We start from the raw sequence: 12,998 nt of genomic DNA, 5'->3' as shown, positions 1-12,998 counted from the left end.
GCACTTGTCGGTGTTGAATCCCATCCTATTCTCATCCGCCCACCCCTGTAACCTGTCTAGGTCCAATTGCAGCCTATTCCTCCCTTCTAGCATGCTCACTTCTCCCCACATCTTAGTGTCATCTGCGAATTTGAACAGGGTGCTTTTTACTCCCTTGTCCAAGTCACTGATGAAGATGTTGAACAGTGCGGGCCCAAGGACCGAGCCCTGGGGGACCCCACTACCCACATCCTTCCAGGTCGAATAAAACCCATCCACCACCACTCTCCGGGTGCAGCCCTCCAGCCAGTTAGTGACCCATCTGACTGTGTAGGTATCAACGCCACAGTCTCCTAGTTTTTTAATGAGAATGGGGTGAGAGACAATGTTGAAGGCCCTCCTGAAGTCCAGAAAGACAGTCAGAAGACAGTAGATAGAATCATATAAACATAGAAAATTAGAGTTGGTAGGGACCTCAGGAGGTCATCTAGTCCAACCCACTGCTCAAGGCATGACCATCCCCAACTAGATTATCCCAGCCAAAGCTTTGTCTAGCCGGGTCTTAAATTCTACAACCCTGACTCACACTGAGTATTTATATACATTCTTTTATAAACGGATGCACTCCACACTCCATGGCCTGTTGTCAGCAAAAAGCACCTGGGACTACAGAGATAATTTTGTCAATGACCTCTTAAGTTGGATCATAGTTGGTTCACTGCTGCATCTCAGTTTTATAAAATGAAATAAAATAATGACTTTGGGTTAGATATTAGGAAGAATTTCTCACTAGAAAGGTTGTAAAGGGAGACTCCACAACCTCCCTGGGTAACCTGTTCCATTGTTTTACTAGCCTTCTGGGAAGAAAAGTCTTCCTAATATCTAACCTAAACTTCCCTTGCTGCAACTTGAAACCGTTGCTCCTTTTCCTATTATTGGGCACCACTGAGAACAGTCTAGCTCTGTCCTCTTTTGAACCCCACTTCAGGTAGTGGAAGGCTGTTATTAAATCCCCTCCATGTCTCCTAATCTCTAGACTAAACAAGCCTAGTTCCCTCAGTCTTTCCTCATAAGTCATGTGCCCCTAGCCCTTTCACCATTTTTATTGTCCTCTGGTGGACTCCCTCCAGTTTGTCCACATCCTTTCTGTAGTGGAGGGCTCAAAACTGAACACAATACTTCAAATGTGGCCTCACCAGTGCTGAATATAGGGGGGAAATCACTTCCCTTGACCTACTGGCCACATTCCTACAAATACAGCCCAGTATGTCATTAGCCTTCTTTGCAAGAAGAGCACACTGTTGGCTCATATTCAGCTTAATGTCCACTTTGCAGTTGTCCTTGTTGAAACTCATGAGTTTACTTTTGGCCCAATCCTCCAATTTGTCTAGGTCACTCTGAATCCTAGACCTACCCTCCATTGTATCTATTACTCTCCCCAGCTTGGTGTTATCTGCAAACTTGCTCAGGGTGCACTCTATGCCATCTTCTCGGTCATTGATGAAGACATTGAACAAAACTGGCCCCAGGACCAACCCCTGGGGCACTCCACTTGATACTGGCCACCAATTAGACATCAAGGCATTGATTATTACCCTCTGTGTCCCATCCTCCAGCCAGTTTCCTATCCACCTTACAGCCCACTCATCCAGCCTGTAGTTACTTAGTTTGCCTGCTAGAATGTCGTGTGAGATGGTATCAAAAGCCTTGCTAAAATCAAGGTATATGACATCTACTGGTCTCCCTGCATCCACAGAGCCAGTCACCCCATCATAGGAGGCATTCAGGTTGGTCAGGCATGACTTGTCCTTGGTGAATCCACACTCACTGTTCCTAACCACCTTCTTCTCCTCCAAGTGCTTAGAAATGGGTTATCAACATACTGGTAGAAATCCTTCCTGTTATCCATTTCATCCCTTGCTTGCTGCAATTTCAATTGTGCTTTGACCTTCCTGACTTCATCCCTGAATGCCCGAGCAATGCTCTTATATATTTCCTAGTTATTTGTCCAAGTTTCCACTTCTTATATGCTTCCTTTTTGTGATTAATTTACTGAAGAGTTCCCAGCTAGGCCAAGCTGGTGTCTGCCATACTTGGTGGTCTTCCTGCTCATCAGGATGGTTTCTTCTTGCATTCTCACTAAGTCTTCTTTAAAGTACAGCCAGCTGTCCTGGACAGCTCTCCCTCTCAGACTGGCTTCCTAGGGGATCCTGCCCATGGGTTCCCTGAGTGAGTCAAAATCTGCTTTTCTGAAGTCCAGGGTCCTTACTCTGCTGTCCATCATTCCTTTCCTCAGACTCCTGAACTCAATCATCTCATGGTCACTGCTGCCCAAGTTGCCATCCACTACTACGTTTCCCCACCAATTCTTCTCAGTTTGTGAGCAGCAGATCAAGAAGAGCAGGGCCCCAAATTGTCTGCTCTGTCATTTGCACCAGGAAGTTTTCCCCAGTACTCTCCAAAAAACTTCCTGGATTTCCTGCCGTATTGCCCTCCCAGCAGATGTCAGGGTGATTGAAGTCTGCCATAAGAACCAGGGCTTGTGATTGGGAAACTTCCTCTAGCTGTTCGAAGAAATCCTCATCCACCATTTCTTCTTGGTCTGGTGATGGGAGTGCCTGGGAATAAGCTGGCTTGCCCCAGGGCAACACAGGGAGGTGGCAGGAGGCTGGCTGCGTGTGCTGGTGGCTGAGGAAGGCAACGGGGATGGTGCATGGGGCACTGGAAGCCCAGGTGGGCTCAGGGAAGTTCGGGCTCAGCAGGCTTCCAGCACCCCATGCACCCAGCTGCTCTTCTGCCACCTTCCCACTCTACTCCAGGGACAAGCCAGCCCATTCCTGGGCAGTCCCAGGCAGCAGGGACAGTACACGGGGCACTGGAAGCCCTGGCAGGCTTGGGGAATAGTTGAATCCAGCTGGGTGCTGCCTCCAAAGCAGGGCAGAACCCAGCCTGCCTGGGCAGCCCTGGGGGGTGCCACCATCACATAGGGAAAGACGAGGGGCCCCCACAGCTCAGGGACCACTCAGCCTGCTGGTAGCTAAACTAAACCACATGGGGGCGTGTTGTAGTTTGCAACATTGCAAACTTATTTGAAACCCCCAAACCTTGCACACATGTAATGTGTGACACTCATAAGCCACACAAAAGAAATTTTTGTCACGTGTACATGGTGATGATCATTATGTGTACATGTGCCCTAGCTGATTTTCATATAGCTGGTATGACTTCGTAGAGCTACCAGGAATAACAACCCATTGGAGTCTATAAAGTCACCAGAGCAGGAAGCAAATACATTTTGATTAAAAACATTTTGTTTGTTTGTTTGTTTGTTTGAAGTCACTGTTCTCACCTACCTGCATTTTAATGATTTGGTGTAGAGCATATTGAGCAGTCCAGTACATGTACAGTCAAAATAGACTCTTCACATTGATTTAAAGGCCTGAAAGACCAGGTCATAGTGTGAAGTTTAGGATTCTGCTAAGGCTGATCTGTAAAGTTATATCTGAGCCTTTTCTCTCTTTCTGTCTCTCACATACTCTCTCTCTTCCTGTTCTGTTTTGTCCCATGGAAGGTTTTGGTTGGCTGTCCAAAATCTCAAAAAACAACCTCTGCAAGATGTAGCCAACAGAGTGGAGGAAATCTGGCAAGAATTTTTAGCTCCTGGGGCACAAAGTGCCATCAACCTGGACTCACACAGCTATGAGAAAACAAGCCAAAATGTCAAGGACCCGGGGAGGTATACCTATGAAGATGCACAGGTTGGTTTGGGGTTTTTTATTTAACTAAAGCTGCTAGTTTTTCTATGCTTACAAATGTTTTACTGCTAGATTATACTCCACTGACTTAAAAAGAGAAAGAGAGACAAGCACTTGAAAGTGATTTTTGGAGCTTTCCACTCCAGCTCGGCATCTGATATTTCTTTGAATCTATCAGCTTTAACAGGCTAATGCTCCTCTGGGAGCAGATGGTCTTAAGCTTCCAGATCTGCAAGGAGCATTGAGCTGCAGCAATGGTCCAATCAAAGTAGCTGAAAGGAAATTGTGAAGTTTGGTTAGTCATTCTGGACTTCCTACCCCAAAAGCTTATCACATACAAGAACTGCTATCACATCAACCCTCCCTGGTTGATACATATTTATTTTACTTTCTTTATTTTTAATTAAGAAGCAGCAGCTCCACATGGTGTGACTAGAAACGTTTCTGTCAGACCATGCACCTGGAAAACTTGTAGGCTAGTGATCCATAAGTTCTTTTAATTCCTTCCCATTTAGAGCTCCTGATTCATCAGGGAAAAGTGCAGATAAACTGGAAACAGAAAATGCCCTTAGGCAAGGTTTGAATTATGGGGGAGGTTGGGAGGGAGCTGAGCCCCACCATAATCGATGAGAGCCCCCTGTAACATTTGAAAATCATAACCGGGGGGGGTCTCCGATTTTATTAGGGCATCATGATGGAAAGCCCAATTTTTTTTGCAGACCCTCCCCCACCCAAGAGTCAAATTGTAATTCAAGCTCTGCCTTTAGGAAAACGGATACTCTATTAAAAAATTCCTCCAAGTTAGAACAAAACTGCACACCCTTCTAGAAAGTTGACACGTCATTATGCGTAAGCAAAAATGGACACATGGAAAAGGAGATTAGTTAATAAGTAAGAACAGAAAATAATTTAAAAATATTTTTTCATAATCAAAGCAAAGTGAAATACAGCAAATACAAAAGAATGACATTTTTGTTTATAAAAATGGCATTCTAAAGTGATGTTCTAAATGTTGTATTAACATTGATGTATGCTGTGATGCATTTTGGACCATTCTTGTAATGCTTTTTATATGGTTACATAAAGAGTTGTGTGAAATACTATGTTCCTTTGAACTTACAGTCTTGATCCTTGTACCCAGGTAAAAAGGGATGTGTTCAAATCCAAATTAGTTTCCTGTCTAGAAAATATAGGCCAAAGTTGTCAGAGACAGGACAAGAGTGAGGTCCAAGTAAATTGATTACAATGGTTAATAGAATTATTGAAAGCAAGACTGACTGCTTGACAATGAACATTTAATCAGTAGAAGATGACAAGAATCTAAACTTGGACTGATCAATTCACAATTTTAAATGCTGCCAATAAAATTGAGCGGGAGTTCTTAAGATAAGTTTTAGGTAGGGGCAGGGTCTTCCCTGATAGATTTTATTACAAACAGTTTTTACAGTGTCTGATTGCCCCAATTTGTCTGTTACATTTAATGGAAATAGGCCAATGGCCAAGAACTACAAGGCTACAATGAAAGCTCTGCCTGATTTTCATCCTACCGGAGATTACACCCCGGTCAGTGAAAACATTCCAGAGATAAAATTCAGAGGATGTTTGTGGGGAAGATGGGTGCCTATAGATGTGCTCATTCATGTTCTAATTAGAATGTGTTTCAGCAAACTCAATTTAGTCAGTATGCTCCATGTTCTAATTAGAACACTTCAGCTTTGCTTCACTGTCACGTTTATTAAGCCCCCATGCATTTTCAACATGGTCACAGGGGCACTTTATCTAAGCCTCATCAAGTGAGCTTTAGCTAAAGTGTCCCACAACTATTTTGAAATGTGTGAAGCTTAATGCATGTGACAGTGAGCCATTTTAATAAGAGCGGCTGTCGGGGAACTGCTCTAATTAAAATGCCCCCCTCTCCCCACCCCCCAAGCATGTGTATAGGCAGCTGATATGTCCAAGTTACCTAGCTGTGCACTGCAGAGTCTACAGCCATCAGAAAGCCATACCAGTAATTTCTGAGTCAATTTATAAATTAACAAATGAGGCAACAAACAGAAATAAGAAGAAATATAAAAGCCAGATGCACTTATGGGAAGATAACACAATGACAGCTACCATCACTTCATCTCAAAAAGAATTGTTTCTGGTTGCAATGTCACACTTCACTGGGGCTACATCTGGAGGTGGTTGTTTTAGAGTGGCATGATCTCCCTAGGAGCCCAGTCAGAATAAACTACTGGTAACAAAGTACACATTCCCCAAGTACTATCCTTATATTCTCCACCTGTTCACATGGCAATTACATGGTTGGATTGCAGCACCCTGGCAAGTTGTGGGCACCTTTTCCTTTAGCACCATACTATGATAACTCACTTATATCACAATCCTGTGACACCATATGCAGCCAGTGTGGGAGAGAAAATCAAAACACACTAGTGTGGGAGGGAAAATCTGAGTGTCTGAATAAAAATACACAAGATAAGAGAGAAAATACAATGATGTGAGTGTCCTTAGATAAGAGAAAAATTCAGTTTACAAAACAGTGCCTTCTTTAATGGCCTACAACTCAAAAATGCTCAGATGCCCTCTCTTCAGTTGAGAATAGAAACACAATACCTGGAGGCACCAGGGCCTGTAAGCTGAACTGTGAGGCAGCACCTTTAAAATTGTCAGGGGCACACAAGAGAAATTAGGAAGGAACACAAGCATAAGCATAACTGGGATGGAGGAGGAAGGAATATGACAAAGTGGGTTTCAAACCAGTGAACATATGAGGATGAAAAGTCAAAACCATAGCACAGGGGTGGGTAGTCTCTGGAATGCATGCTGCAAGTGGCACAGGCAGCCTCTGCATGTGGCATGTGGTAGTCTGGGGAAGGGGAGGCAATACAGCAGATCAAGCAGGGAGTAGAGCAGCAGATCAAGTAGAGACACAGGGCAAGGGACAGAAAGAGGAGTGGATCAGGCAGGGGAAGGGGAAAGGGATTACAATGGCACTGATGAAGAATATGAGGATTAATGTGTGGCATGCCTGCCAAAAAGGGTTGTCCCTCCCTGCTGCAACATATTCTGATATATTTTATGTCACAAATGCCCATGACATGTTATAGCTGAATGATTCCCTGCCCCAAAGAGCTCACCCAGCAAAGATACAGCCACCAAGAACAATAAGCAAGGCTGTAGCAATAGCTTTGCTGAGGAGACTGACATAGGAAGAGCACATGGAAGAAGTGGGTTCTAGATTGCACCGGAGGCAGCAAGGCAACCCAGCTAAGCTGCTTCTCCATCCCCTGGTGCAATCTAGCATGGGGAATAGGGAAGCAGCCCAGCTAGCATGTCTCCTGCCCCCGGTGCGATCTAGCACAGGGGATGGGAAGTCAGCCCAGCTGGGCTGACTTCCCATCACCAGCAAAACTTTGATATAGTGTCAGAACAGCTTTTCCATTTTGATGGAACAGCTGTTTCAAATTGAAATTAAATTTGATACAAAACACTGTTCCGTTGAACCATCAAAACTCAAGGCAAAACGGAACTGTGCTGTTCCACACATCCCTACTCTTCTTACTCCTGTATTCCCCACACTACCATGTATGTATCCACCTGGCCTTGTAGCACCTCTTGCTACAGACAGCCATGTTCATGCTCTTCAATCTTAATATGTAGCTGCCAATTAAATGATTATTTTCTGCTTTTGGACAGCTGTCCAATAAGCAAAAGATTAAAATGATCAAAACAGTTTTCAGCTGGGACTAAATCAGCTTTTAATATGAGAGCACCATGGGGAAAGGTCAGTTCAATTAAATCTGTCCACCACTTGCAGGAATCGAAACTCACAACAGTTATCAGCATCATTGAGCAACCAGTGTGACTTCCCAAGATATGAAACACTCAGGACTACCTCCAGAAATAAAAAGGGGTCCACTCCACCCAAATAGCCTCCTTCTACTAACTATCCAAAAGATTTAATTTCTTATGTGACACTCAGACAGAGTTGTAAATAGAGGGGTAGAGGGGCTTAGTTATGACACATCAACTGTGCTTGCTTCTGACATTCTCTTTTTTTTTTCAAAACCCCATGCTTTCCAAATTTGTACAAGATTGCTGACCACTTGCAATGTCCCTTGCCTTCAGAAAGCCATTAATCTATGTTCCAGCCTTCTAGACCATGGCATTGTAAACCAGTATCACAAGAATGCACTATTTCCTGATAGGAATGCTTAGTTGTAAGGTACTTCCTTTGGAGCCAGGCATACTTTAATAAAACATGGTACAAAGTTGCCTTTGAGACTTCTTTCATGGTTTTTAGCCAGACTTTTTAGCTGTTTGCTTTTCTTGTTCAATAAACCAAACAGGTGTTTCAATTTTATGTTCATTTACCTGAACTAATCTGCTATTGCTTCATATGGAGATGATTTAAGGGAATTTGGTTCTAATCTCAGCTCATTCAGGGACTTTAAATGCACTACTCAGAAACTTGCCTAATTCCAGAGCAGCTGTAGACCATTATGCCAAACTTCATGCTGCTTTGGATAGAGAGATACATCTGGGCTATTCACAGCCAAGTTCATAGCCCAGCTGCCCAAATTTGGATCCAGTTAGTTTTAGAGATATGAACCCTAAAAAATTTTCAGGTGATCATAACTCAGTTTCATTTTGCAGATGAGTTTACTGGGAACTGCCATCAACATAGGTTTGAAGCAAAGCTGAAACTCATGCCTCTGGACCTTAATCACTCTCTCATCTTTCCCTAGCAAGACCATCGGGGCATGTTCTAAGCAAATAGTTTGGTCTTTCTTCCCCTCCTTGCACCCAGCCACCCCACACCTATATAGGTATATGCTCTTGGATGTCTAATGAAATAAAGTTGTGGAAACTGAGGCAATCCAGAGAAATTCATAGATTTGTTCTTATTCCATAGTAATTTAGTAACAAAATGCAGAATAGAACTCAACAGTCCCTCTTTCTTGCTCTCTTGCTCTTTAGCAGCAGATCGTGCTCTTTTCCTAATTAACACTAATTTGTGCTACCATCCTCTGAAAGAGACTGTGCAGAAAAACAGTTAAATTGCTCTATTCTGCTCCTTAGGTTCCACTTTTGAGCTGAATGGAGCAACATCTCCTTCCACTTCTCTATAGTTATCCTATCCACATGTCATCTATTGTGACTGGAAAAACACTGTCCTTTCCAGAGCTCTCGGCACCCAACCCTATCAGTTAAATTTACATTAATATTCAAACCAAAACATGAAGATATTCCCTGGGGTTTTCACAGAGCACTCTACAATGAAATAGGTATCTAAAACTGAAAACTGACATAAATTCATACAGAAGAACAAAGATGTATTGAAAATCAGAACACTGAAAATGAAGTGTTAGACCTTAATAACTTTTAACTGTGGAACTCTAATGGTAAAAGATATCAAGCTCTGCATAGCAGATGCTCCACAATCAATGTTTCCAGTTTTCTAACACTGTGAAAAGAACATACATTTATTCTGCTAATATTAAACTCTATCTTGCTTTTGAATTGTCTTTCATTTTAGCTTGTTGTTGGGCTGATAATCCTGAATTCTCACTGCTTCTGGGCAATTGTCTTGGAATCTAAAGTCTAAAATGACAGCCTTCATCAAAGTCTCTCTGTATATTAATACATCAGGAGTTATATGTTTCCCTGCACTGCACTGGGACACAGGGTTAGGGATTAAGCCCTCACCTCACATGCAACAATAGAAAATTTCTCCAAAGTATGTGACCACGAGATAAGAGGTAGATTAGTCAACAGGTTGATCCATACAACATTTCCCCAAAGGGCAGTGGCCTACAAGCCCTTGGATATACCTAGCCTCTTAAGTGAACTAAAACCATTTCCAGTAAACAGTAGCAGCCCCTTCATGATGACCCAATATACAACTTCTGAAGCCAAACTCTGATATGAGAACTCCAGTCAGAGCAGGCATATTGCACATGACACCTTGCAGTAAGTTGCAAGGAGTACAGATCTGCACACTACCCAGCTTAGGTTCTCTGCTTACAGCTCCAGGAAGGGTCGATTTGATTTATCATAGTGGTGGCACTTATTTGAATGTAGCTTTCTGTACTGACAAGTTATAGGCTACTTCCTTGGGGCCCTGTCTGACCCGTTTGCTATTGTCTAAGTCTGTGCAGAATGCTCATTTACGTCCTTGCATATCATAAAGCTCAGTTACATGGCAGTGTTTTTCTTCAGAGGAACAGAAAAAGGAAGGTTCCAGATGGACTGGGGTCATGGCAGAGTTCATAGATTCATAGATTCATAGTTGGTAGGGTTGGAAGGGACCTCAACAGATCATCGAGTCCGACCGCCTGTCTAGGCAGGAAAGAGTGCTGGGGTCAGGTGCCTGTCCAGCCTTCTCTTAAAGACCCCCAAGGTAGGGGAGAGCACCACCTCCCCTGGAAACCCATTCCAGATTTTGGCCACCCTTACTGTGAAGAAGTTTTTTCCTGATATCTAGCGTAAATCTGCTCTCTGTCAGTTTGTGACCATTGTTCCTTGTTACCCCAAGAGGTGCCCTGGTGAACAGAACATCTCCAATCCCTTGCTGCATCCCCCTAATGAATTTGTAGGCGGCCACAAGATCACCTCCCAGCCTTCTCTTGCAGAGGCTGAAAAGGTCCAGGTCCCTCAATCTCTCCTCATAGGGCTTGTCCTGTAAACCCCTAACCATATGAGTGACCCTCCTCTGGACCTTCTTAAGTCAATCAACATCCTTCTTGAAGTATGGCCCCCAAAACTGGATGCAGTACTCCAGCTGCAGTCTGACCAATGACTTTGATAACTCTATCCCATGCATACACCAGCCACAACCATTACTACGTGTCACCGAGGCTGTGCCTGTTCTGTGTCCTGTCCCCTCTGGGGGATTCCATTCCTCCATCTCCTTTATTGGTCCACTATGCAAAGCATTTCACTCAGGCTTTTTGCCAGGGATCAGGATTGGGCCCACCCTGGGAAAATCAGCTTCTCAGTAGTAATCAGTGCTCTCTAAACCTAAAGCTGCTCATATGGAGTTGCATACCGAGAGGCCACCCCTGTCTCCCAAGATAGCTATTTCCATATTTAGCTCTAAATCCTCCTGTAGAACCAAGCTGACCCCTTGATCGTGCTGCATTGCAGCACTGTATAACTTTGTGCGCTCCCATGCTGTACGTGTAAAAGAACCCCTGGTAGCTGAGCACTTCCATTACATTGTTAACATACAAAAATCTAATTGCTACATGGATTTCTAGTAGCTCCAGTACTAAATTTGCATTGTATTGCCATTGACATATTGTAAATTAAAAATAAAGTTTTACATTATATTTCTAGCTGTAGACAAACAGGATTTCTGCATATTACCCAGAATGAGCATTCAAACCATAAGGTTGTTTTCTGCCTGGTTCACTGTCCTGTGCTACTGTACCTTCAGCCCAGTGTTTATTTCAGGAATGGTATTACGCTTGCCAGTTATCAAAGAGCTGAGCCTCTGTTACGCTCTAATTACTCACCAGTTTCTTTCAATAACAAAAATTCCATGACTGAATGTAAAGAAAAAACTGCCCACTGAAACTTCAGCTGTAATCTATTGTGTCACTTAAGTAGCCTGAAAATGGCCAAACAGATATGGCTCAAATTTTCCAGAGCGATTCACTTTCAGGCCAAGACCTGTATGTCAGTTATCAGCCTGAAACATTTCGTAGCCATACTATAAATCTCTGAAGATGTTGGGCTCCAACATAAACTCTAGGAATATTTAAGTATAGCAATGCTTGGTGGCACAACGGTAATGTAAGCAGGGGGTTCCAAGCAAGGGGCTTCATAATTTTGCTATAGTTGGGGCACGCTGACACCTCTGCAGTAGCTGCACACAGTTGTTGAAAGGGCAGAATGGCAGCAAGTGAAAACAGAACAGACGAAAGAAAAAAAAACAAGTCCAGGGGAATCTGTTAGCAAGGGCTATGAGAGGTGAGAGGTTATTTTGAATGAAAAGCCTCTGAGTTTTTAATGGGTGGTATTTCTTTAGGGTTCAGCAAAGGCAATGATGAAGGTCCTTCATTCTGCTGTACAGTGCACGCATCATTTGAACTATAGCTGCTCCCAGCTACTTCTGCTTCCGGTGATGATGTGGCACTTTCCTCTGCCAGGGCTGAAGCAAGGCTCAGCACAGTTCTCGGCACTAGTTTAATGGTGATTGGTTCAGCAGCCTTTTAAAAAACATTAAGTGGAGCAGTGTCACAGAAAGTGTTTGAGTGTAAGTGCCTGTGCTAGGGCTTGTTTTGATCTTTTGCTGCATGGGCATGTCTGAGGGTCCATGTGCCTGAGCTGCTGGATGTCAGAAGCCCCATCAGCCAGGATGGGATTCCTGAGGACAACCTAGGGAAACGTACAGTGGAGCATAAGTAATATGGTTTAGAGTACCCACTGGTCTGCTGACTACAGCATATTTGCTTGCTGGGCTGGTATGTAAGCTAAACTTTCCTCCTAACCAGCAGATGAGCTCATGTGGTGGGGTGGCACACAGGCAGATGTACTAGTCAGCTGCATCTTGTTAGCAATATGTGGGGATCCTGCTCTGCCGCTTTTGTGGTCAGAAGAGATTATTTTTGCCATCTTTTTCCCTTCTTCTCCCTGTGCACTGCTGGAGGCCAGGGAAGGATTTAGCCCAACCCTAGAGCTCTGTTGACCATATAAACCAAGCAGCTCTCAGTTGGTGTAAATCATCTTAAGTTATATTGACTTTCTGACAGTTCACAGAAGCAGAGGATCTGCCCTTTGATGTGTGAATAAACACTTCACCGATGCCCCAAGTAGAAATTCAGTCCGATTTCTCTGTAAACATTAATGCTTCCTGCCCAACACTTTATATTTGCATTTGTCTCACCTTCTGCAAATTTCCCTTCTATTTTTTTAATAAAGCAATTAACTAATGCTGTCTTCCACTGACAGTGCATTTCAATCCAAATGGGTCCCAAAGTAATGTACATTTACCAATTTAATACTCAATTTAATGTGCCCTAAACACCCATGGAAAGCCTACAAACAACTTACAGAATAGGGGCTGGTTGTGTTTGGGATGGCCCAGGAAATAGAAATGGTAAAATAACATAGGTTAAGTGTTGCATAGACAGTCTGTAGAGAGGTTAATTTTACCCTAAAAGAACGTATTATACACTAATTTTGTCTAAAAATATACCTTGAAACACCCAAGCTACAGAGAATCTCAAGTTATCTCCTGTTCCTCCCACAGCC

General features: G+C 43.4%; 1 protein-coding gene across 1 annotated transcript in view; it reads left to right on the top strand.

Annotated features, from left to right (window-relative positions):
• The window catches only part of RGS6 (regulator of G-protein signaling 6), a 772,987-nt gene that overhangs the window by 690,799 nt on the left and 69,190 nt on the right, over positions 1-12,998 (top strand). The window contains exon 15 of the mRNA XM_019519132.1: positions 3,551-3,737. Within this exon, the coding sequence (XP_019374677.1) occupies positions 3,551-3,737 (187 nt within the window). The remainder of the gene's footprint in view (positions 1-3,550; positions 3,738-12,998) is intronic.

This window comes from Gavialis gangeticus, unplaced genomic scaffold (assembly GCF_001723915.1).
Source record: "Gavialis gangeticus isolate Ggan-Ray unplaced genomic scaffold, GavGan_comp1, whole genome shotgun sequence".
NCBI lineage: Eukaryota > Metazoa > Chordata > Crocodylia > Gavialidae > Gavialis > Gavialis gangeticus.
This window is presented reverse-complemented; position numbering and strand designations above follow the sequence as displayed.